The following is a 26,358-nucleotide window of genomic DNA, read 5'->3' as shown; positions in this document are numbered from 1 at the left end:
GGTACCCCCCGTGCAGGACAAGCCGAAACATCTCTTCTCTGCCCAAGGGTCGGTGTTGCCAGTGGGTGTCTGTGTGGCACCGCACGGTTGTTCGAGGGCAGGCAGTGCGGAGCAGGCCCCTTTCTGGGGCGCACCCCACGGTGTTTTGGGCAGATGCTGCGGGTGGCTGAGGAGCTGGTCTCCCCCACACTCACTGGCCTTCCTGTCTTGTGGCAGAGCAGGCGGTTTCCACATCTTTGGTGAGGCAGGAGTTCGTCTATACCCGGGCAGAAAATTACTTCGGGCGGAGAGCCGCTTACTGAGTTTTGCCAAGCCATCGAGGGCTGCGTGACAGCAGCCAGGGGCAGATAAATAATTACTTTTCTAAATTTTTTAGGGGCCTGTGTGCCGGATAGAATGGCCTGACAGGCCGCATGTGGCCCTCAGGCCGTATTTTGGCCACCCCTGGTCTATGCATCTGGGTGCTAAACCAGCCTTTCGTTGCAGAGAATTCGGAGTGACGACCGTTCAGTTCCAGATCTCGCGTCGGAACCTGCCGTTCCTCGGGTTCGCTGCCCTTCTCTGGAGCATTTCAGGGAGAACTATTTCATCCCACAAAAGCCTGTTGTGTTGGAGGGGGTTGTTGACCACTGGCCATGTATGAGAAAATGGAGGTGAGGAATTGAAGCTTGTCCTGATTAGCAGCAGTTTGTGCATCGGTTAGTTCCAGCCCGAGCTCATCCGACTCCCTGAGGAATGAAGCATGGTACTAACTTCAGCAATACACGTGGGAAGTATCATCTTCCTACGCTGTTTGCTCCATTTCCTATTGCTAATAGGACTCCAGCATAATAGATGCAGTTTAGCAACTTGCATCCTAATAGCTCACAGTTTACTAATCACAGAATATAGAAATCAGATGTTGGAGCAGATTATTCATCCAGGCCATCCCTGCAGGGGCCAGTCAGGGAATTTCTTGGTGCAAATGTTAGTGGTTTACTCTATTTAATTTTAAACAGGAGCTGCATATATACCACCAAGGACTCGGTGGGCATATGGTTGAATTTTCTCGACCACATCCATGACCGTTACTTATTTAGGTATTCTTGTGAACATGACTTACTAATATTTAACACGAATTTCAGTTTCAAAGCTATATGTACAAGTAGTATTGGAAACCACTTTTTTCATTCAAAAATGCAAATATTGCAGCCACATTCGGAGAAACTTACCCAGTTTAAGGTAGAGGTTATACTGTGCAGCTCATCAGACCGCTCGCAACTAAAATTTCCAGTGTTGAGTATTGCATCTGTACAGCAAAATGTTTGTGATGAATACACAGGGTAAAATTTGCAAAACAAAAACCCCTCGGACTTGAGGAAACCATCCGGTTGCCAATATTTCATAAGTACAGGGAAAAGCCATGTCCACTGAATAAACTGCAGGTCATTGTTCAGCTCTTCTAAGTTGGCAACACATTTTTTAAAAATGAAGAAAGCTTGTAGTATTTTGATGCAGGCCAGTGTGGCTGCCTGTCCCCTTGCTGTTGGCATCTTTAGCCTTGCTGGGGGTACAGGCCTTTCACGATTGCATGCTACTGGAATAGTCGGGTTGTTTCTGTATTCCTCCTAAGGAGTTAAACTATCCAAGATAGCTGCCTTGTGTGTTGAACATTAGCACTGCATAAACCCCCCTCTGAAAACTGATTTCCTAGCTAGATTTAAAGTAGATAAAAACAAGGATGTTAAATGAAATCTAAAAGTAATGAACCTGCTTTGTTTCAGTGTGGATTACCTCCGTGAAATTGCCGGGTGGCGCACAGTGCCCGTAGAGCTAGGTTTGCGATACACAGATGAAGAATGGTCTCAGGAACTCATGACTGTGGATGACTTCATCAGTCAGTATATTGTGAACAAGGTCTGTTGCTTCCACATGGTTTTATCTCCACAAATGTGGCAGTAGCCTACTGGACTGAAGGATTTCTCCCATAGTGGTCTGGCCAGAGCTTATTAGAACAGTTAGCTGCTTGTAGAGGATCTTGAGTGAGCTTGGGGTTTATAAACAGGTCTATGAATTACTGTACCAGTTACACTTTCAGGCTGATTGCAGCAGTGACTGCTTGCTCCTTGTTTAGGCCTGAATGTGCAGCATCAGAAGTTTCAGGAGTTTTCCAAGAGCCAGATGTAACACCAGTCCTGTGCTGGGGAGTACTGTGCTACACATACCTATTACTCTGCCTCTTTAAGGGGTGGAGTGGGGCTGCCCATGGGGGGATTTACCGCTCAGGTGGTTTTGAACATTGCACAGTCAGTCAGGAGACTCATGCGATGAATATTCGTTGCAGTCTCTACAGTGGACCTGCTTTCTGCATTTGCATCTCTGCAACAGAGATGCTGGTGTGACTAGAAACCAAACTCTTCTCACCACTTTTAGGGTTGTTATGAAAAAGATGGGCGTGCAGTTGCAGAGGCCTCAGCTCTCCTGCTGCTTAAATCTGGTGCTGTCGCAGGCAAAATGGGGATGTTCTCCTATTGAAAGATCATTTGGATTTTTCTTTGCCCTAGCTAGTGTCTGTTTTTATGTGGCCTGACCCTGAAACAGCGGAGTCTTCTGCAGGTCAGGAACATCAGGCCAGCTCCGTAGCCATAGCCAGCAGTATTATTCCTCTGGTCGATGTGTAGGGTTTTATGAGTTCTAAGACTAAGTTCCAGCATTACTGCATATCAATCATGGGCAGTGAAGAAACGAGACGGCTGATGGGCGACACAGCAGTCTGTACTGTGGATGTCAGCTGAGAAGCTTCCTGGTTCCTTAGCCTTCTATTTGGAGGATCGTATTTCCCTTCCCCCTTCTAGTTGGATCATAGTCCCCTTCCCCCTTCTAGTTGGAGGATAATAGCAGTATATTTGGTTTGCAGACTGCACTGTAGTGTAGAGGCACCCAAACCTGCTAGCATGGGTGCAGGGTGCTGCCTGGCTGCAGGAGCAGCAAGTTGTGTGTGGGCAAACTTACCTGGCTTTTTATTATGGTATATTGGCCCCTGTCTCTGTCTGCAGTCCCTGATCAGCTCAGGTCTGTCCACACAACAGTGCATGCACAGTGGAGTCTTACCCTCTGCCCAAGTGAAAGGGACCTGCTTCCAGCCAAAGCAGGCCAGAAGTGGGTTCATTCTAGTGTTTTGAAATAACAGCTGTCAGAAATTGACTTTACCTGGAAGTGATGGGGAGCCCAGGCTCTATGAATCACAATTCATTCCTTTTTGTTTTCTCATCGTCATTCCAGAACAACGTTGGATACCTTGCCCAGCACCAGCTGTTTGATCAGGTAAATCTAAGCATGGATATTCAACTGGCCATAGTTGCTTTTTTCCCCCTGCAGCAGTGGGTCCTGCCTGGGGTCTCGATCACAATGTGGACTCTGTTCAGTGGAAGAACACTGTGTGTTGTCCAGAGTGTTTTAGTGTTTGTCCCCTGTGCTGTGACTTGGAGCTTCTGGCTCTGTTTTTATTCTGCTCTGGCTAGCGTGCAGCTTCTCCTAGGCAGTGGGGTGATTTGGCTTGCAGTGTTTTGGCACCATGTAATGTCACTTGCTTGCACAAGCTGGACAGCAGCACTGCTCCTAGGAATTAAATCTGTCAGAATAAGATTTGGACAGACACCAGTCTTCCTTGGAGAGGAGCTCAGCTGCTCCACAGCTGACAAACAGGCATTTTCTCACCTGCTACCTCCTTTCTATTTAAATAAATAGAGCTGGTAATGTGATGCAGTTGTGTTGCATAGTGACACTATTGGCATGACCATCCTGTGTACAGCTATTTTTCATGGCTCTCAGAGAGGCAAGACAGCAGAGCAGAATGGTCACAAACTGTCCTCTGATGTGCAGCCAAGGATTGTCTCTTTTGTACTGTTGATCAGAGCTCCCTGATTGCTGTCGCTGCAGTGAGACAGGTGAGTCTCTTTCTGGAACTGCGACAACTGCACCCTCTGCCTGTCTCCCCTCTCTGTGTGTAGTAACCGCTGAGCTTTCACACCAGTTCACTGCGGGAGTCGGTTGGGTTGACATGAGGGATCAGAAGGAAGGTTAAGGGCTGCCTGATTCATTCTTGAAATTCTTGTGCTCTGGCTTCCTCTGTCTCCCTTGTTTTGTTGTCCCTTGCCTTGTCCTGCCTCTGCCAACAGACAGCTTCTGGCAGGGGCGGTTGGTATACTTGTACAGTGCCCAGCACAGGCTTTGATTCTCCCTGAGGCCTGTGGGTAAAAATAATAAGCAAGCAAGGCTTTTGAGCAGAAATGCATCTAGCACTGATTCAGCAGGGCAGCTGATGGAACAGGAAAAGGAGGAGTAATCAATAGAAGTAGAAATATTTAACTGCCTGTGAACGGGTGGGGAGAAAAAGTAAACCATCAGCCTGCCTTGGTTAAGTATTTGGAGACATTCCAGTGCTGTTACAGGGATGGGCATAGTATGCAAACCTAGACACAGCAGGAAAAACAGAGGCAAGTCAGTCACCACTGTGGTTACAAGACAACAAGAAAGAATGGCAATTTCTTTTTTAAAGAGTGGATTAAATGCATTAATTTTATTTTGTTACGTCATGGCTATTTAGATCCAAAAAAATGTATTAAAGAATTAGATCAGCATTCTAATATCATATATTATTAGTGAATTGCTTGAACTTTCATGAGGATGTGATGCTAGGTTTTGAGTTTGAGTGCAGAAAGCAAAAATTTCTTTGCAGAATCTAAAAAAAGAAAAAGTCCTTACAGATGTCTGGCTTTAAATTTCAGCAGCAGGGTGACATTTCCCACCGCTCCTCAGTGGCCTTCCCTGGCCCTTTTGGACAATCCAACCTTTATGGTTTATTCACCAGCTGGTTTATAACTTTATTCCAGCTTGTACCTGCTGCCTATATTATACTGGTTTGAGTGACGCGTATGCTCCTTTGGCTAGGTCCTGATCGTTTGCTCTGCATATATCATCCAGGTGTGTACTACCCTGTACATTGTCCTGCCTGAGCTAACATAGGTACCCTCTTAATGTGTGTGTACTGTTTTTGATTACTGCTAGTAGATCCCAGAATTGAAGGAGGATATTAACATCCCTGATTATTGCTGTCTGGGGGAAGGGGAAGAAGACCACATCACCATTAATGCCTGGTTTGGCCCAGAAGGAACCATCTCACCTCTTCATCAAGATCCACAGCAAAATTTCTTAGTCCAGGTCTGTACTCTACCTTCATGACTGCTTAACCCCACTGTTACTTTAACAATACTGTTCATAACTACTGGGTACAAGGGCAGCCCCAGACTTGATTGAGAAGTCAGAAGAGTTCTTGCAAACATTTTATGATTTCTCCATTACATTCATCACCTTTGCATGGGCCCATGACAAACATTTAATACATTGATGTTCTCAGCCTTCTCCCAGTGAAGTAGGGAAGTAGCAATTATTCCCATTTTACAGGTGAGGAACTGAGATGCAGAAAAGAAGTCACTTTTCCAAGAGAAGAGGGGAGTCTGGGACAGGAGGAGCCCATTTTTTTCAGCTTTCTACGTACAGCATTAGCCTTGCCCCTTGCCAAGGTGTGACAAAACTGTGGACAGATGTATAGCCCCATAGTACATACCATGCCCTTAATTATCTGATGAATTAGCCATTTGCACATACCTTTTAATCTCTGTTACATAGTCTCACCATGATCAAGTTAGTAGGACACAGTACACTATGTCACAAGACTGATTGATTACAAACTCTAGGTACTGCACAAACACTCCCAGCCAGACTGTGCGCACTCTAAAATGTTCAGCAGTGAGTTCCTTATTGGCTGGAGACCTCCAAATTGCTCCCTTTGAGCCCTGACTGAGGTTTGTATTCAGAGTTCAAAGTCAAACGCAGCTACTGCAGTTTCCCATGTGTCTTCTACCTGAGCCATTAAACTGAAGCCTGAGCTGCACATGTTTGTTTGTATGGGGGTGTCAGCCCTGTTGTTCTGGTCCCTTGTCACCCTGCACTTTCAGCTGGAGATCTCATCCTTTGCCACTTAATCTGCCCAAATGACTGTTTTGAATTGTCATGCAGGTGAACAGCTGCTGCCTCCTACCTAAGGTGGGAAGAGTTCCCCAACGTGAGCAGTTTCTTGCTATTTTGCTGCATGAAAGGCTATTATCTGTCGTTGAGGGGATGATACAGCCAGCTGTGTGCCCTTCTACCCAGGAGGCCACATCTGGAGTCCTGTGTCCTGTTTTGGGCCCCCCATTACAGGAAGCATGTGGACAAATTGGAGAGTCCAGTGGAGGGCAATGAAATTGGTTCAGGGACTGGGAGATATGACTGATAAGGAGAGGCTGAGGGAACTGGGTTTGTTTAGTCTGGAGAAGAGAAGACGGGGCTTTGATAGCAGCCTTCAGCTCCCTGCAGGGGGGTTGCAAAGAGGATGGAGCTGGGCTGATCTCAGTAGGGGCAGATGACAGGAGAAGGAGCAATGGGCTCCAGTTGCAGCAAGGGAAGTTGAGGCTGGATACCAGGAAAAACTCACGAGGGTAATAAAACACTGGAACAGGCTCCCCAAAGCGGTGGGGGAAGTCTCTATCCTTGGAGGTTTTTAAGGCTCAGCTCGACCACAGCCCTGGCTGGGATGATGTAGTTGGAGCTGGTCCTGCTTTGAGCAGGGGCTTGGACTAGATGTGACCTCCTGAAGTCCCTTCCAAACCTGATTTTTCTGTGATTCTGCCTCAAAAAGGAAGAGTCCTCAGTTGCTGGTGCAAAGGCTGAGGGAGGTGAACAAAAGGAGTTAACATGCCAGTGTTAACCCAGTGTCCCCAATATTGGCTAAGGAAAATATTAGTCCCTATAGCAAAAATAGATTCAGGCCTGTTCTAAAAAAGGAAAATCCAGGAAACCAGCAGTAGTACTGTGACTAAGCAGCCTTAGTAGTTTGCTTTCATGCTGACTAAATGGGAATATCACTTGACAAGCAGTGTCAGTCACCATAACCCCTCTGAGGTGAAGAAGCCCTCCTGCCCGTTTACATATGGGGAAATGGAGGCATCAAGCAGCTGTGTGCAGCGGAAAAGGGGGAGTCAGAGCAGAGAGTGTGGGGACACAGAGTTTTTTGGGGTGGTTCCCACAGTGTCAGTCTAGGGCGTTGTCAGCTGTCAATCAGGCAGAATGCCAGTCTTGCTCTTATTTTTATCAGGGCAGCAGATTCAGGTGGGGTGGATGCCATCCTAATTCAGTGTTACTTATGACTGTCTAGGGCATCCTGGCATCAACAGGACTGATCACTTCCTCCTGCACACACATGTGCAGGGAATTTCTATTGCTAGCAGAGAGCTCAGGAATCAGCGCAACTTAAATTAAGCAGTAAGCTAAGTGATGGTATTGCCTAAATTGGCTTCTGCTTCAAGAAGTTCAGGTCAGTCATTCCAGCTGCCACCTTAATTTTTCTGTCCCAGCTGAAGATTACAATGGAGAGAACAAATTTCACGGTGATAGAAAGCAGAGACCTTATGGAGTGCCAGCAAGCTTGTCTGTACTTGTTGATGCATTGAAGTCCCCTGGCTGGCGTCTTGAATGTCCTGCCTAGGGACTGGAGCAGTGCTAGACTTGATGGTTTTAATTCACTCTCTTGCTGACGTGGCCACCTGGTTCAACAGCACTGTAGAGACTGGGTGTCACAACACTGAATTCAAAGAGGAAGAGCTGCTCTCTCCCTTCCCCTAAAAGCATTTCCCTGCTAGTTTGGACTTTTACCTGTTTAGCATCTGCTTTGTTTGATCTCATTCAGTTCATTATAGGAAGTACTTCTTCCTCAGTAGCAAAATCTTGATCTGTTATGCAGCTGTATTTTACTGTTAACTGCTTGTCATGGCCCTGAGGGGAAGTCTGTTAGTTTGAGTACTAATTAACTGAAGTTAGGCCTTATTTCAGCAGGTAACGTACAGACTAATGACAGATGGAACATTTATATCCTAACACCTGTAGGTAATCGGAAGAAAATATATCCGTCTGTATTCTCCACAAGAATCAGAAAACCTGTATCCACATGAAAACCAAATGCTTCACAACACCAGCCAGGTAAATTGCTATTTGAAATCTAAAGCCTGATTCTTCCCACTTAAATTCCCAGGCTATCTTTGGAGATTAAAACAAATTGTATTTGTTTTTGTAGGTGGATGTGGAAGATCCTGATTTAGTTAAGTTCCCCAGGTTTGAAAAGGCTGCCTTTCAGTCTTGTATTCTGACACCTGGACAGATTCTGTTTATTCCAGTTAAATATTGGCACTATGTCCAATCCCTTGATATCAGCTTCTCTGTCAGTTTCTGGTGGTCATAACTATGACTGGGTGTGGATAGAATCTCTAAAGCTAAGATAATAAAAAGTACAGCCTGCTTGCTTAAAAAATCCTCAAAGAGAATTGTCTTTCTAAGAAACTGTTCTTGTTTTCTGCCCAAAGCATAGAGCTGAAATAGAAACCTGAATTTCTTGCTTCAGGATCTGTGAGAAATCTAAGTTTTAAAAAAAGAAAGTAGCAGCTACAACAGTCTGTTTGGTTTGTGGATGTTTCTAGTGCATATTCCTAATAAAGAGCATGTATCCGATCATCCCGTCCTATGTATATGCAGTGAAAACAAGACTATATACGGGCATCAAGACGCTGGGCCCCAAACAGGCGTTTCCCAGACTGGAAAGAAAGGAGCATGTGATGAAGTTAAGTTTACCCCCGTGTGTGGATTTAGTCAAAGCAGGGCTGTTCTTATGATGGATAATAAGTTTCTACAAAACCTGAGTAAATAAAAGAGTTGCCAACCTAAAACAAGGTGATATTTCTCCGTGCAGTACAAACTACTTCTAGGAAGGCCTGGAAGTACAGTCCATTGTTGACAATTCAGTTAAGAGTGCAGCTGCACCGCTAATGCTTTGCCTGTCTGTGAAAAATGGATTATATTCCTCACGTGGTAATGGATCGTTTCCTAGTGAACACCGTCTCTATTGCAGTTCATAGAATAGTAGGACCGGAAGGGACCTGTAAAATCTTGTCCCTGTCTGCACCAGTGTCAAAGAAAACAGACCATTATAATACAATTTTTAACTACAGCCACAGGAAAAGTATTCATATTTAAAATATGAGCACTTCAGTCACCTCTTCTCTGCTGATCTAACAAAAATCCCATTTGCTCAAGGAGTGGTTGGTGGACTATGGACTGAAGATACAATTTTCTTTATTAAAGCTCTGATGCTACTAATAATTACAGATGTCTAGTTATCACTGTTATGCAAACCTGAAGTGCACGTTTGCTTAGAATGACATTTCAGCATGAACTCTGACATGCTGAATCGGTGAGGGAGCCTGGGGTTGTTCCTCCTTCTGGAGTTCTCCCATTACACACCTGCTTCCACCCTACACAGATTTCTGGGGTATTATGTGAAAAAATGTAAGAGAAGGAGCAGTAAACAACTTCCAGTCCCTGGCACACTGAGATGAGAAGACCACTTACATGTGGCTCTTCCCCAAGAAGCTGTAAGGCTGCAGGAAGGTTAAGATCAAAGAAAAGAAGATGCAGCAAAAGTGCGTGTCTTGCAATTTATTATAACCAGAAAATATCAGGACATTGAGAGATTGAAAAAAAACAAACTTAAAACAAGTTCCTAAACCTTGAGAAATCCCAATCTGTGCACCCTGTCAGGTTTGTAGCAGTTAAGGAGTGCAGGAAATAGGGAGATTGGGAGTGAAAGGCCCTGGAGTGAAGGGCTGGAATTCAGAAGTAGATGCACTAGCCCTGCCAGGGACATAGACAGCATTTCACAAACAAAGTGCCTGGATTTCACCTACTTCAAAACAGTTACAGCGTGTGTGCAGCATAAGCATGGAGCCCAGCTTGGGAGATCTGCACAGAACATGCTGCTGCAGGTCCATGCCACTTGACTGGACAAGGCTCCCCATTCAGGCTAAAAGGACTCAGCCTCCAGTCTTCTTCTCTTCCCCAGACACAGGGCCCTCACCAACAGCCATGTGGCTACGGGTGCTTAACAAGAGCTGCACTACTGCAGTGGTGCTAGCACCAAGCTGGACCGTGGAACAGGGAGGCCAAAGTGGAAGTTTTATTTTCAAACTCTAGCAAGGTTTTTTACAGAATAAAATCTATAAAGCAGCAGCTGCCTTTGTCCCACAGGCATTCCTGCTTGCAGAATGACATCGTCATGCTAAAGCAATAGTTGCTCTTTCTAACGCCGCCTTGTTCCTGAGGATGAGGCTCTCCTTCTCTCCCCAGGGGAGTTGGAGGGCAGGTGGGAATCTGTCCAATTTATCTCTGTTGAGAAAAATAAATTGCAAAGTTAGTGAGCAAAAAAGTAGATTGTTGTAGACTTGAATGTTTCCCTGACAATGCCCTTGTGTGACCTCCAAACTCTCAAATGCTTGGAAATATGCTGGTGCTTAGCTGCTCATGGTTCCATTTCATTGGTTAAACAGAGGGATCCTGCTGATTCTTTTTACATCATTCAAGATCTTTTCCATTTAACATGCTGCTGGCAGCAGGGGACATGAGGCCCTAGCCATTAGTGAGGACAGGGCACAGCCCTGACCCTTACAGTTGCCTAAGAAACAGCCACTTGCTGAAGCTTTTAAAGTTTCTAGTCAGTATGAACCTTCAACCACAGACACTTCATCATGAGTACTATCACTTAACACTGCTATTAAATACCACAGTCCACTCCAGTGTCATTGTACGAAATTTTCAAATGAGTAGCTTGATACCTGGAATTTCATGAGGCCAGAAATCATTACATTGGGGACAGCGTGGCTCAGTCTGAGCTTTGAAATATTTTCCAGCACAAGATAAGTGCATTCTAATTCCACAGGTTTCACATTCTTGACTCTGAAATCAGAAAGCTTTTTTAGTCTCCCTCAGTATCGCATAGCACAGTCTTTGGAAAGAGCTGAGGATCAGTCTTTCCTCCAAAACAGAAGAGCTTTAGCTCAAACAATGTTACTTAGCTTCCAGCTAGAGAATGCCTGCAAGCAGAAGCTGGCAAGCACAACAGGGAAAAAGCCACGTGGAGGCTCAGAGAGGGACATTTCTTGGGGTGAAAGAATCGTGTAAGGACGCGAGAGCCACAGGATGTTGGGGCATGTGCCTGGGAAAGACTGGCCTGGGAGAGGAGCAGTAGCTGCAGGAGGTGGGCACAGACTAGCAGGGGCTTGGCAGCTGTAAAAAAAGGAAGCTGGGCCCCAGCCACTTACCACAGAAACCTTGACTGCATGCTTGTGGGGTGCCACTGCGTGCCATCTCCATGCAGTTTGTGGAGCAAGTGTACTTATGCCCTGGGACAGTCAACTCCAGCATTTCCACCACAAGCAAGACAGCTGCATGCACCAGCCTGGGAATTGCTATTTACAGAGGCTAGGAACAGTTGAAGACCTTTTGCCCATTTAAGGATAAGAAAGGTTAACTCCAGTCTCATCCAGCTTTGGGAAATAAATCAGTGTAGCAGATGCAGGCGTCTTGTTGGGTGAGCTCACTTTCACCAAGTTCAAACAGTATCTTCCCAATGATAGAAAACCAACAAAAATATCATTGTGTTGGTGTAGGTACTTATAGACTGTGGACTCTATCATTAAGTTACAACAGCAATTCTAGAAGTTTAAACAGGAAAAATGCTCAGAAAGAAAAATACATGCTTTAGCTAAGAATGTCCAGGATGTCTAACAAGCCCAGTCAGATTTGTTACCTGAATAGCAAGGCTGTGACAGATGTTACACTTTCTTGCCATGCTTTGGTAGTTGTTAAGTATGTATTGCTCCATCTCCATTATGCAGCGAGTGTGCAAAGTGTACTCCCCTTCTCTCTAAGGACGCAACAACAGTACATGAGACTTACAATTCACTTTCCCTTTTCATGAACTCACTCCACCTAGCATAATTTTGGCATCCCCTTATTTCCAGGCATCTGTAGTGACCAGTTGGGTACTGCCAAAAGTCTGGTTAAATGGTAGCATCTAATATGCATAAACCATCGGGAAAAAGCTGCATCATCTCTAACGTATGTGGCCCTCAGAGCTTAAGAGTCCCCAGAATACGTACTCATCCAAAGACCCCAGAAGAGGCTCACCATTGTGTGTTAGGCCACTAAACTTAAGGTAGGACTCTGTGCTAGGTACTTTTTCAAGTGGGGTTTTCTTTACCACAGCATTAAGATACTAAGAAATATGGGAGGAAATCTGGCAACAATTTTTTATATACATTATAGGCCAGGTTTCCTCCCAACACAAAGGGATAAAGGAGGAGAGATTTTTCAAAAGCACAAGTAAGGCTTCCTGAGATTCTAAAAGTCAGGCACATGATCACACTTTTTTTTGTCTTTGGGAACCTCTCCGGCTGTCCCAGCACAAGGAAGCCTTGGGTTGAGGACAGTTGAGAAATTGAAGGTGCAGTGGCTCCAGAAGCAAGAGGGGCACAACATCTATGTACAGTTCAGCTCTGCAGGCCAACGTGAGGGCAGAATCACCACTCTGGGGCTGGCACCAGCAGTGATAAGCTGGAACTCATCAGTCTGTCCTGCAGTCAAGAGCAACATACATGCAGTACCCCATGCACAGGGACTGTGGGCATGGTTCAGCATATTTCCCAGTTCTACTCGGTTATACCCATATGTTGCGATTTGCAGTGTAACTGGGAGTACTGGCTTGCAATGTCTTCTACTGGGTGAACATACTGGAGAAGAGCTCTGCCTGGATCTCAAATCTTAGACAGCCTGTGGTGCTGCCAGTCATGAGGAACAGTCTTTGCTTGTACAGAGACAAATACACTCACACAATACCATATCAGTCATTCTTTAGAGTACAGATTCACTTTCAGCTGTTGAACTCACGAGAAAAGAACAGTCAAAACCATTGAAATGCAAACTCTATGCAATCAAACAGTTACCTCAGAAAGCCACTTATCTTGCACCAAGTTTTTCAGCACTTGCTCTGCTTCCTTTTTCTTCATTTTCTTTGTTTGAAGTTCGTCAACAAGGTTCAGAATGTCTGTGGAAGACGCAAAGCCATTTGCTGAGCAGATAATCAGATCCATCTACAGAAATAAAAATGTATTGATATGGGGAAAAAAATCAGCACATAAATATGTAAAAAAAAAATACAACATCCTGTTAGTGCATATAAAAGACAAGCATCAAAACTCAAATCAGGAAACTAAACAAACTCACTTGTCTGGGAAGACAGTTCCACAAACAGGACTCCATGATATAAGCCTTCAGGAAGCAGCATTCAAAGACCTCCTAAACATACTGTAGTGGACATGAATCTATCGTGCCCCTTCTGCATCAGAGAAGAATCTACACTGCAAGGTCACCAGTCCCACTGGCCTCTGCAGTACAGCTGAATCTAACTGACTTTCTTCACCTCTGTGAATATTGTCAGTGTTTGAAAATTAGCCAGGCAGGAGATTAGTAGGGATCCTGCTGACAGCAACACGGGGAGCACTAGTGTAGGAAGGGGGTGGACATTTGTGACCACTGTGCTTTGCACAGCTCTAGACAACAATGGCAGCAGCCTGTGTCCTGATCTACCCCGCCGCCAAAACAGGGAAGTGGCACAAGTCCCAGACCTGCCATGGAACAATTCTGGAAGCTGTTGGTGTGGACAGGACATGGGGCACTGACAGGGCTTGAACAAATGCCATGATTATAGAAGTGAAGATCTTGAAGGCAAGCAACATACCATCCCTCAGCTGGCTATAACAAACAGCTATCATTTTCATGTCAAAAATCCAAAAAGATAAACAATCCCCAATTGGGCAGAGACACCACACCAAACTCTATGAACAGAACAAAACATTACAACAAGAAACCAGCCAAAAGCACAAGATGCTGAACTCTCATTACAGCTTGTGCTAAAGACAATCCAGGCGATGCTAGACACTGCATATCTTGAGTCCAGAGAATAGATCTGGAACTCTGGAAAGTGTTCAGGGGCTGTAAGCCATTATTTTTAGATAGCAATTCACAGTGCTGCCTATTATTGCAAAGAATTCATTGGCTAAACCAGCAAAAAATATTATATCTACTTCACAGAAAACTTTAAATCTAAGCACTAGGTTATTCATATCAAAATCTAATGTAGGTTAAGGGGGTCCTGAAACCAATTATGATGAGGGTGCTTCTCTCCCCAGACAGGACTCAACAGTCATTGCTGGGAATGCTGAGAGAAAGAGCTGCTGAAGAAAGAAAATTATTAAACTAAAGTAGGTCTGCCGATTTTCTAGCCCTAAGAAGCGCTCCTTCACAAGTCATTTTGATTTAACAGTAACTTATGCCCAACAGGGTATTTATACCACACTGTTTTTTTGCTTGATTTATGGTGCAATTAACCATTTTAAACTAAAACAAAATGGCAGCTGATTCTTCAGGATGTCAGGGACAATTTTTTTTATTTTAAAAAGGACACCTTTCCCCAATAGTCTTGATTTGCTAATGAGATGACATACTTACAGTTTTTCTGAACAATTCCAATTCATTTTCTGCATAGTCAGATGCCATTTTAGTTATTTCAGTTTCTGCCAGATTAACCTATAAAAAAAGTTACAATAAAGTAAAGCTGCCTTTGAATTTACATCCGAACAAAGCAACATGTTCCTGGTTCAAAACGCTGTCACACAAAGTCACTTCCTACAGCCATGAGAAGATGGCAATACTTTTTATTGTAAAGGCCCCTCTCTGTGCTGCCCTTGGATCACCTTTCCAGCTCTACCCCTTGGTCCCCACACCTGCCCTGCCAGTGCACTTCAGTCCTGGCCTGAACTGTTCTCTGTTTTCCAGCCACAGGCCTCTCCATGTGCTGGCTCTGATGTATATGTGTGTGAATTGACGTGAACTTGTCCTGCACGCTCAGCCAGTACCTGAGGTGATGGGTTAGATTCTGAAGGGAGGTGATAGGACATGAGATACAATACAGCAGCACTCCAAACACGCTGTACCAGACTGTAATGATGAGTGATTAATAATGATTTTTTATGATCAGCAGACAGCCTTACTGCAGTATGGAAAACCACAACTATTCATTCATAGTCCTTTTATACCTTCCACCATTATGCATTATTAGCTCCATTTTACAGATTGGAAAGGAAGCAGAGAAAGGGACCGACATTGACAAAGATCACAGGGATTCCCCAACCCCATGCAATCACCAAACAGTGCTTTCCACCTGCTGCTTACAATCCAGAACCTGCACGGCCATTATTTGTACATTATTTCTTATCTGATCTTTTCCACTGGAAGGATTTTTGATTAGCAGAAGAAAACCACCCATGCTGGAGAACTCTGGGAGCTTTCCAACTGGAAGCTCTCTTGAAAATGAAAGGTTCCTTTAAAAATTGTCTTTCAGCACCAAATCTTAAACAATATTTATGCAAAATACATCAGACACTAATACAGTCCTTGCTGCCATGTTCCATTCCCACGCACCTATCGTTTTGACAGTTTATCCTCCCACTTCCCTGTTCTACATGTAGATCCTATAGCAGCTGTCAGCATCAGATTGGAGGAGCCCAGCAAAAAGAAAACAAGACAGTGCTAAGTGTGAGAAGCCTGCTGGCAGATACATCCCTCATTTGTAAGAGTCTGTATGTTTGCTCTAAATAGTATTCCTATTATAATCTTTTGTTACAGCGTTTCTATAGATAACTCCAACTGCATGGCAGCCAAAGATGGCATCTGGAGCCTGGAGAGAAATTATAAATTACATTTGTTCCATGCTGGCAAGATTGTGGTCCCTGGTCACAGGAGCTACTAATGTGAAAATGGAAGGATGAATGCATTTTTCATTGGCCTGTTCCCCACAATAATTAATTTTATGTCCAATAATCAGGTAACTCTCCCCCCTCCCTGGTACACCTCTGAAATGCAGCGTGTTGTGAGCAGGAACTTCTGGTTAATGCGAAATCCACAAGATGGCAGCACGTCACATACTCACCAGCGCGTAATAGGTTCTCCCATCATCTTCAGATATTCCTTTCCGGATCTGCATAAACAGAGGCTGCAGACAGGTGTTTATAATATTGATGAAGTCATCCAATTTATCATGAGCATAGTAGACTGGAAATTTAAAAAAAATCTGGTTATCTAATGAGACAGGCAATCTTATACTTCACGCACAGAAAAACCAGCCTTGGGCAAGAGGACTTTTGTCAAAGACAGTTTGTAACATGCAGTGTGTGTACCTGGCACATATTTTTCCTGTGCTCCTCTTATATCATTGTTGACTGCAAAGCCATACCAGCTGGCAGAAAAATCCAGCTCTTTGGACATCAGTAGCTATATTCAGGGACCCCGTGTTTGTTGCTTGACTCTTCAGGGGTCCACAACATTAGTCCATTCCAAGTGGCTGGTTTGAACATGGTAAATTGAATGAAATGAAAAATTACCATGTAAGCTTAATTCTTGTGTTAAATGCAACAGTAACTTTGCTCTCTTCCTTTTCCCACGCTCTCTGTTTCCCAATCTGTCAGCTTTCCTGGTATTAAATTCTGGCCTCACATAGCTGTCAGGTTGCATTTTGAGCCACATCCTGTGTGTAAGAAACTTGGTTATAGGAGCTACATCAGTGAAATGGGCTTTCAGATGATACTGTAGCAGTCTGTAGGAGGCAAGGATTTTTCAGGAGTGATATCTTTTATTGGACCAAGTGCATGGTTAGGACTCAGACCTGATGAATGAGGCTTTGCATTCAGAACTTGTCTAACTTTATCCTACCCAACAAAAGACATCGCCCTAAAAAAATCGTTGCCTCGCGCTTAATTCCTGGACCATCACAGCTACCTCACTCCACGCTACCACACCACAGAAGAAGGCATTGCAAGCATTCCTGGTGCCAAGACAGAACTCGCACAAGCTCTCAACAAAGGACTCTGTCCACACTGAAATCGCAGCTTGTTCCACCAAATTCAACAAAACTCCTATTTACGTCTTCAGAGTCAGGATTTCACCCTAAGTGTTTAGAAGCAACATTAAATAACTTCCAATATTCTTTTTGCCAAATGTCTCAAAAGCACATATGTGGGAACCAACTAGAATTTCTTCTCTCTCCTGTAGGCAAATGATCCCTAGCCCTGAACGTGCCACTAGTGTGTATGCAGACAAGAACGGGTGGCAGCATTAGAAGCTGAGCTCATTATGCACAGGCTGAAGTCAGTGCAGTAGAGAATTTCTTTAGTAGAAATTGTTAGCTCAAGGATAGTTGACAGACCAGCATAGTAAATAAATTGAATACTGTCATGTTTTCCAAATCTCATTTTAAGCCTGAGATAAGTTTTTAACACTAAACCATTTGGCATGTAAGTGAACTGGACCACTGGCCATGACAAACCAGAGATTCCCTTGGGAGCCAAGAACCATGTCTGTACTGAAGTCCCTCTGCCCACATAGATTGTGAGCAACAGAGCAAGCAAACTGCTGCTTTGCCTTTTGATTAATGACCACTTTAATGCAAATACCATCTCAAAGTAGTAGCAAAAATATAACAGGGACAAAGACCCAGGGATCGTTACCCCTAACCTGCAGCTAGGGCAAAAAAGGTGGGGGGGAGTGTTAGTAAGGGCTTCAAGGAACAAGTCAATCTCTGTATTTATATGTCTCACTTAAAATCCAGACACGTGGCATAGTCGTAAAAGTGTGTGAACTTATTCTTCACTTATCCACTATGTAGAAGTTGGTTTTGCATGGGCAAGATGAAAGGCAGTTCTACTCTGAAAACCTGACTCTTCTACTAGCATTTTCTTATTCTAACCTCTTCCCACTTCAACACCAGACAGATGTACTGTCAAACTCACTGTGAAACAACAGTGATGTAGTATTTACAGTCTGCTTTCAGAGTACAACTGCATTAAGGAAAATGAACTGCGTGTTGAAGATTATTGTACAGGTGTCATCAGCTTTCAAGGGTTAGCACTAAACAACATAAAAATCAGAATTTATTGTGCAGAATGAAGCATGATATGACTTTGGGTTTAAAAGCAGTGGCATTCAAGTTTAGATCTCACCACAGCCTGGCCAAAAGGAAGATGACCTTCAGTAAGAAAAGCCTGTTTTCCACTTCATCATTTTCCTAATACAAACTGAAAAAGGTTTTCTATGAAAAGCTCCCTATTTAGACTTAAAGATCTTGCCAAATAATTTAATCCATTTTTAAATGTAGAAAAGAATGAAACTTCAAATTTCACAGGTAACAATTGCATTTCTGATACTGGCTTATTCACAAGGCCGTCCCTAAGAACACTTTTCAGTAACTTCCTTGCATTTTCCAGGTTTGGCCTTCACGCATGCAAAGATCAAACTACATCAGTGGGTATTTATCATTTTCATCTGATTTTTAAGTTATCATTTTTATTACATCAGCGACTAGGAACCAACCAAAAACGCCTCTCATTTTGCTAAGAGTACATAGAACAAGAGACAAAGAGTGAACTTCTGCTTCAGTCTGAATCAACTTCACCATGGATTTGCTTTGAATATGAATCCTATCTTTTATTATTAATAACTAATATTATGAACTTAGCACTTCACCACACAGCTGTGTAGTACTAGCTTCATCCTACAGACTGAGGGCCACGGGGAGACAGACCAGGGTGCTGTGTTGGATAGTACACAGCAACACAGCAGTACAGAACAAGAACAGGAGGAAGCAAGGGAGGCAAAACATAACTGCTCAGTTTTGAATTTGGCCAAACACCCAGAGTTAACCTGCTTACAAAAGTGCCTTCACATCTGTAACAAGAACAAGCTGCCAGGACTTTGGTTTTGCTTTGTAACCGAAGGCAATACCCATCACACCCTAGCCCTAAGCCAGTTGCGACCAAGAGGGAAACATCATCACCAGTCCCTCAATATGAGGATGAGTCGTCCAGTAAATAAGGAACTTATCAGCAAGTCTGGAGACGACTAAAGAGACTGATCCAAAATCCACATTTCAACTGCAGACATGGCCAATAGTTCTAAGAGGAATAAGTAAATCCTGGTGATGGCTCTTTCCCTTTGTCTCTCTCATCTACCCATCTCCATAGTAAGGCAAGCTTGCTCAAAATTATAACTGCGTTGTCACACATCACAGCATGATTGGTGACAGTTCGGTGCACAAGTCTCCCCCTTTAAATCTCTTCTTGGGCCCTTCCAGAGTGGCAACCAGCAGTGAGTTGAGAGTGGAGAACCCGTTTTGAGAGCTTGGTAGACAGGCATCCTTATGAGATGTCCTATCCAACTGAGCTGGTGCCATATAAACATGGCTTTGATGCTGGTGGTGTTTGCTTGAGCCAGAATGCTGGCATTCGTTTTTTCCTGCCACTTGATACTGAGGATTTTCCAAAGATATCACTCATGGTAACTTTCCAAAGCTTTCAGTTATTTCCGATATGTTGTCCAAGTTTTACACTCATACAACTGGGTAGAGAGGACAACAGCCTGGTAGAGAAGTTTGGTCTGGGTACTGGTGTCATGATTTCAAAAGGCATACAAAGGCAGTCTTGGCAAATTTTATCTGGTGTTCAATATCATTGTCTACGTTTACTTTTTGGAAAGATGGCTACCTTTTCCAATGCTCAATATTTTTCAAAGCCTGCCTCTAATTGTAATATGTGGAGGAGCACCTGGTTGATAAAAGATCCCATTTCTCATGATCATTACAAAACAGCTGCAATAGAGCTGGAAAAGCGTTGGTAAAATCATGCATCCCTGCTTGACCGGTTCTAATGAGGAAGGGGTCTATTTCAATGCCATTGCTTAGGACAGTTGCTGTCATTTTGTTGTGAAGAAGTCTGATAATGGAAACAAATTTTGGCAGGCATCCAGCCTCATCAAGATTTTCCATACGGCCTCTTTGTTGATTGACTCAAAGGCCTCAGTCAGGTCAATGAAGGCCATGTAAAAGCTTAGTGTTGCTTGCAGTACTTCTCGTGAAGCTGTTTAGCAACAAAGGTCATATCTGTTGTACCTCTGAGTGGTCTGAAACCACTTGGGTAGAGTCTCCTTGTCAAGGAGAGGGAGACTACTCAGGAGTGCAATACCATGGTAATTGCTGCAGTCTGATCCATCTCCTTTCTTGATTATGGTAATAATTCTGGCATCCAGTCACTGGGAATGTTCACGTTTCCAGAATAACTATGTGTAGTTGGCAAGAGAGCTCTCTTCCACCTTTTGTTAAGTGTCAGCTGGTATTCCATCAGGACCATGTGCTTTATTGTTGTTCATTTGCTTAATGGCTTCCAAGGCATCTTGATAAGGTGGTGGATCTGCAAGGCAGTCGTTAATGGGGTGTTGTAAAATGGCTCTTCTGGCATGGTCTTCAACATTAGAATTTCAACAAGAGCTCTTGAAAGAGCTCCTTCCACCACGTATGGATGGTGGACTTGTCTTTAAAGAGTGTTCTTCCATCTTTTGGCCTCAAAGGGACAGGACTTCATGTGCTTGGTCCATACAGTGTTTTGGCTGCACTGGAACTATGCATGTCTTAGCTGTCAGCAAATTTTTACATCTCTTTTGCTTTTTTGTCCACTTGTTCTTTCATTCTCAATATGGGAATGTACACCTACTCAATCACTATTAAAAGTGGAAATGAGACAGATTATTTTAACAATTGAGCTAGTTGACTACTAGAATAGCTTCTCAAGTGATAGGGTAAATTTTCTACCACTAAGAACCTTTAAAGCAAGTCTGGATGGCTGCCTCTGTAAGATACGTTCTAGTTCAACCACAACTCATCCGACTTGAAGCAGGAACCACTGGGTGGAATCTATGGCCCCTGATATGCACAGCCACCAAACAGATTGTCACAGAGATCTGTTCTATCCTTAAACTCTGTGAACCTGTAGATAGTCTGCCTTGAAAATAAGATGGCCTCTAGATAGACAACGCTAAAACAATTAGTCATGGGCCACAGCATGACTCAAATAAGGGGAAGAAAAGCAGTGGTTCTCTAGTCACTATGCCCCCCATCCCCTTAATCAGATCCTTCTTTGAGACCCCCTTTCCCTGCAGTACCACTAAGAAATGACTCACAAGCATTTATATTATTTGTAACTTAAAAAAACCAAAACATTTGGAAACCAGTGCTGAACACCAGGCACTACTGAAGAACTGCTTGCTGAAAGTACTTTCTTCTCTAGCCTCTCCCTAGCACTTCATGTTGCCGTATCTAAAAATGGCTAGTTCTTTGTGGCTGGGACGATATATGTTTGTAAGGCATCTACCATGATTTCAGGTACTGTAAAGTGATATACCATAATAACACAACAGACAGGGTATTTTATCTTCTACACAGGTACAACTCTGAGGATATAAAACTTAGACTTCAAACAGATGGCTATTTACAAATTCCACCACAAATTAAAAAAAAAATTCCCCATAACTGTAACTAAACTTTGCAGGCAAGATATTAACACAATTAGCACAATATGTCACATGCAGAAACACATGCTGGGGCTTTTTCCTAGAACACCACATTTAAAATAGCACAAAGAGCAGTAAAGCAAAAATGCTTCAGAAATGGAAGGTTTGAATCCACTCTTTTATATAAATTCCTTACGGCACAATAAGTCTCTCTGCAAATCTAGCACCAAATTTCTTGTACCCAAGAAACAAAGAGCTAAACAACAACACTTGCTATTACGGTTGTTTCTTTTGAGCCCCAGCCACCAAGTCTAGTTAAACAAAACAAGTTTAGTATAATCAACATGAGTCTCTTTTTAACCCAAGATACTTCCTTTTGAGCATCAAGCAGAAAAAAAGCAATTTTCTATAACCTTCGCTTTTGTCTATTATCAAGGGTCCTTCATGGGCATTTATCAAAGCCTTTTTATATTAAACATAAGGGTAAGTCAGTATATAGTTACTTATTTTCTATAATGCATTCCGGAACACTGCATAGGGCAGCTGTTTATTAGCACCTGTCTTTGGAAGTTTACTTGTAGATTTGTCAGAAGTAAAATGGAAAAAGGGGAAGCTGAAAACTCTTCTGTCCCTGCAGTTAGTCACTCAATTTAAAAGGGTCTAACAGAAGAAATATTCATGACTGCACAAGTCTTTAGAAGATAAGGAAGGAGTCAGTATAGTACACCCACATATATTCTGAGTACACATCAAATTCAAATATATTAAAGCACAGAAAATGCAGGTTTCATGGGCCATGAATCTAGGCAGGAGAAAGCAAGTACTCTTATAGAGAAAGCTGTCTTTTCCAGGGGGCTGGGAGATTTAGGGTCTTTCCAGCTAAAATTGGAGAAGATTAAAAACACTGTGGTATCTGCATCTCCCAGCTGTTAAGGAAGTGCAGGAACCATGAGAACGCAAGAAAAAAGGACAGGGTAAACTATATTATCTTTGCTCGGTTTTCTGATTTGGGGCAGCTGGAAGGATCATAGTTCTTGTCACAAAATGAAGCTGTTCCACCTATTCTCCTGGCAAAGTCAGCACCTTGATACAGGTTCACAGCTGATCCCACACACCTGCTAGCAGCATGGTAATATATGTAGATATACTAGTTGGTACAACTGAGGTCACCATCCCTAGTCAAGGCTCCCCCAGGAAGGTGCTGAGGACGCTGGACAACAAGAGGAAGGCAGAGTGCTGTGGGTGTCTAGTCTTGCTCTAGTTTGCAATGATATGCTTTATGCACTGGAGGGGTCATACCACTAGTTACGGCTTTAACAAAATATAAAACACAAAACCAAAACATCTTGAGCTATCCTGCATATTTGAGTTATAACTGAAGTGTTAGTTGTTAAATACTTCTCAGCAACACATGGCTTCTAGGAGCGTTGCCTTCAGAGGTACATCAGTATAAGCACTTTATTGCAGTTTTATGGATGAACATATAGGGGCATTATGCACTTATATTCATATCCGTGCTGAAAACCTATTCAGGATCAGAGCCCCTTCTGACAGGTACACTGCACAACACACAGGAAGATGGTCACTGACCCAAAAGGCTTACAAATTTGAAATGCTTAGAACAAGCAAATACGATGACCATTAGGAAGAACCATGGTCTCATAATTTAGCCCAGAAGCTACACAAATTAATTATTCCAAATCTTAGTTCCAAGTTATCTGAAAAAGTGTTTTTGTTCTCTTGAACTTAATAAAGCCATTTTTTTAGCTATGATGTCACAGCCCTCAGAATACTGTGCTCTAATGACATATAGATACAAGAGGGGTAGTCAGGTATTCATTCATTCAGTTAAACTTCTTTAGCACATATCCTTATAATTTCATCAGAACTAATTATTCTCATGCACTGGCTTAGGTGCATCTGGCCTCAGTAAAGGCTGTATGCAGGAATACAGAGAATGTAGAACTGAGACACTGCACAGCTGAGGCTTCAGCAGCAGCACTCCAATAATAGGTACACATGGACTGGGTTTCTTCATAGACTACCTAGCAATATCGCAATAGGAAAGAGCATCAGCACATCTTTGCCATCAGCAGCGCAGCTCTGACATCATTACTCCATTTGTTCACGACATGACTACAGAGAAAATAAAAGTGTGTTCTAGTTTATGAGTGACATTCAAGGTCCTTTACTCCTCAGAATCTCCTGACTTGACATGTGGCCTTTAAGGCAGAGGATTTAATACAGTTATAATATTTAAGCTCTCACACTATCTGAATAATTTCACAAACTTGTTCGTTCCATATTAGAACACGCCATATAAGTAGACTAAATACAGAGTACTTTGAAGGAAAGGAGTTTCATGACTGCCACACAGTTTTCAGGAAATCTTCCTGTTAAATGATCCCTCCTGATAGCTGTTTGATTAGCCCTTACCACCATGTAGCTCGCTGGCCCAAGCTCCCATAATGTTCCAAGTTACTTGATCCAGGCCCCAGTTTGGCCAGCTGTACTCTTTACTGTATGATCCTTTACCAAACATGGCACAATGACTTGCTTAGGTGTCTCCACTGTAAAAAAACTTTAACTCTCTTCCAGTCATAAACCACTGAGAAACCAAACTGGAAGCATGCACAGATGTTCAACTGGGCTCCTTTGTCCCAGCTCCCATTCAGAGGGGTGTCATTACACCTGCGGACTCTCTCAGGCTCATTCTGATGAAGGAAGATAAATAAGAAGGGTTATTTCCTAAACGGTACCCTGTCTGTAACAACAAAGAGATGTAGTTCCCAGTAGACTATGCAGATACGTGAACTCTCCCTGTCCTGGCTCACATGAGGAATGCAATGTTTGTCGACGGTGACACCTGAATTCTTTTCATTGGGCAGGGTGCTCTGAACAGGATGGTTTACCCAGCTAGCAGTGATCTTTCCAGGCTCCCTACAGACTTGTGTAGATATTTCTGCATTGGTTATACTCAGTTCACCAACTTGAGGCTTTCTTCGCAGTCATTATCAGCTGAATATATGTATTTTTAAGTAAAAAGGTGAGATACTGGGAAACAAAAGGATACCTTAAAGGGAAGCGCTGGTAAATTATAGTACCACGTAGCAAGTCAACGTAAGCTAGGAATTAGGTCACTCGATATTTTGAGCAATTTGTCTTTCAACTTTATTAACATTATTTATTGTATCCGTATTTGAAGATTTTCCTCATAAATAAAACACAAAAATCACCTTTAATATACAGTTTTTCCAACTAAAGATGACTTATCTTGAAAATATTTTAAAAGTTGCCTTAGGGTCCAATCCTACAAATACTTTACTTACATGTCATACAGTTAATCACACACAGAAGTGTTGGCAGGGCTGAGCCCGCAGATATTTCCAAACTAAGTCCTTGCCAATTTCAGTTTTGTTCAAAAATATGTACAAGATGAAAATATCTGAAACTCTGATGTTTTCAGAGGTGGTTTTATAAGCAGCAACTGAGTTTCTGTTTTGTATTTTATCAGGTTATATCAATTACCATTGAAAGCTAAAAATTACTAATGAGCACTAAGAAGTTGCTCATTTCATCTTTATTACACTTTGTTCCCACCACATTTTCAAAATTAGTGAATGTCATACAGATAACAAGCTGTTCTTGCTAAAACATCATAACTGAATTGATTACACATGTCTGTACCATTTACCCTTGAAAATGAGCTTCAGTTAAAAAAAAGGCACACACAGCCAAAGTTCCTGTTCAATACTCTGTAAAATGCAATGTATTTATGCAAAGGGAGTAACCTCAATGCAACTTCCCTATAAAAGAAACTTAGCAAGAAAAGATAAAGTATAAAATTACTTTAATCTTCCTAAAATACAAAAGGTGTTCATTACAAAAGTAAATCAACCTTAAAATACATCATTCTAAAGATAGCACTTCTGCTAAAAGTCCCCGACATAATTGGTCTGGGGGGTCTGAAGTGGATTTTTAGCTGTCCTTCGAGCTGCGGTGGCAGTGTCACCTGCGCAGCTAGCTTGATTTTAATATAATTTTCTATGAGGCACGTAACCGTCTACAACCATTTGCTCACTAGAGCGCCCCAAGGGATGACTAGATCGAACAGTCACAAACTCCTGCAAGACCATTTCAGGCTGGACATAAGGAAGAATTTCTTTCCTGTCCGAGCCCCCAAGGTCTGGAACAGTCTGCCAGCGGAGGTGGTTCAAGCACCTACATTGAACACCTTCAAGAGTAAATTGGATGCTTATCTTGCTGGGATCCTATGACCCCAGCTGACTTCCTGCCCTTTGGGCAGGGGGCTGGACTCGATGATCTCCCGAGGTCCCTTCCAGCCCTGATGTCTATGAAATCTATGAAACCGCGGCTGTTTATAAAGTGAGGCTGATGCACATGGCAGGGACACGGACAGATTTCATGTTGCAGTCCTGAGCAAGGGAAATGTCACTTGGAGAAAGATGCGCTTGGTCGTCAAGATTACAGATCTCCCCGACCTATTGTGACCTACAGGCGACACGATAACACCTGGGATTCCTGTCATCCACAGGCCTGACAGATTGGTTCTGCTGTGTGTGCATTTACGGTCAGGTTGCTTGGCCTGTCTCAGGCTCGCCCCTGCCCTCCTGTGCAAAGCGCCGCGCGAGGTGACCTGGCGCCCAGGCCGCCCGCAGCAAACCAGCCCCGGGGCAGGGTGTGGCAAGGCGGGGCACGCGCACCCCGAGGTGACCGCGCACGGGGGGGACGGATGCCTGGTGCGACAGGACTGACCTTTGTGCACTTCGCAGCAGCGCCTATGCAGCCTCCTCGCCTCCGACCCCTCCACGATCCCATGCGACATCAGCGCCTGCAGGAAGCGGCGGTGCCCGTCGCTCATCGCTGAAGCCATGGCGCTGCAGCGCAGCGGACACAGCGCGGGCTCAGCCCGAGCCCGCCCCGCGCTGCTCCCAAACCCGCCACACGCCTGAGGGGACCGCTCCGCGAGCGGGGGGGCAGCGGGGC

General features: G+C 43.6%; 2 protein-coding genes across 3 annotated transcripts; one reads left to right on the top strand and one right to left on the bottom strand.

Moving 5' to 3' along the window:
• The first annotated feature begins 558 nt into the window (after positions 1–558).
• Positions 559–8,423, top strand: KDM8 (lysine demethylase 8). Its single transcript, XM_019541812.1, has 6 exons — positions 559–653; positions 1,764–1,896; positions 3,262–3,303; positions 5,050–5,199; positions 7,963–8,055; positions 8,150–8,423. The coding sequence occupies exons 1-6, from the start codon at positions 640–642 to the stop codon at positions 8,312–8,314; spliced, it is 597 nt and encodes a 198-aa protein (XP_019397357.1). The 5' UTR covers positions 559–639; the 3' UTR covers positions 8,315–8,423.
• Positions 8,424–9,549: 1,126 nt separating this feature from the next.
• NSMCE1 (NSE1 homolog, SMC5-SMC6 complex component) lies at positions 9,550–26,350 on the bottom strand. Of its 2 annotated transcripts, none has more exons than XM_019541810.1 (7): positions 26,128–26,350; positions 15,950–16,071; positions 14,470–14,547; positions 12,906–13,052; positions 11,711–11,827; positions 10,737–10,857; positions 9,550–10,290 (listed from the first exon to the last, which is right to left on the bottom strand). In XM_019541810.1, exons 1-7 carry the CDS (start codon positions 26,243–26,245, stop codon positions 10,205–10,207), a joined length of 789 nt encoding a protein of 262 aa, XP_019397355.1. In that variant the 5' UTR covers positions 26,246–26,350; the 3' UTR covers positions 9,550–10,204. The 2 variants fall into 2 exon arrangements, with proteins under 2 accessions (XP_019397355.1, XP_019397356.1); XM_019541811.1 differs by lacking the exon at positions 26,128–26,350 and adding an exon at positions 16,197–16,376.
• Positions 26,351–26,358: the final 8 nt, after the last annotated feature.

This window comes from Crocodylus porosus, unplaced genomic scaffold (assembly GCF_001723895.1).
Source record: "Crocodylus porosus isolate Cpor-Errol unplaced genomic scaffold, CroPor_comp1, whole genome shotgun sequence".
Classification (NCBI taxonomy): Eukaryota; Metazoa; Chordata; order Crocodylia; family Crocodylidae; genus Crocodylus; species Crocodylus porosus.
The sequence above is the reverse complement of the archived record's forward strand: the minus strand, read 5'-3'. Positions and strand labels throughout refer to the sequence as shown.

Coding starts and splice junctions, on each gene's coding strand:
- KDM8 (XM_019541812.1), top strand. Junction 3,304..5,049: donor AGCACCAGCTGTTTGATCAG/GTAAATCTAAGC, acceptor TACTGCTAGTAG/ATCCCAGAATTGAAGGAGGA. Junction 8,056..8,149: donor TGCTTCACAACACCAGCCAG/GTAAATTGCTAT, acceptor TTGTTTTTGTAG/GTGGATGTGGAAGATCCTGA.
- NSMCE1 (XM_019541810.1), bottom strand. CDS start 26,245: ATGGCTTCAGCGATGAGCGACGGGCACCGCCGCTTCCTGCAGGCGCTG. Junction 13,053..14,469: donor TGGAATTGTTCAGAAAAACT/GTAAGTATGTCA, acceptor TTATTTCTGTAG/ATGGATCTGATTATCTGCTC. Junction 11,828..12,905: donor AAGATAAGTGGCTTTCTGAG/GTAACTGTTTGA, acceptor TTGCGTCCTTAG/AGAGAAGGGGAGTACACTTT.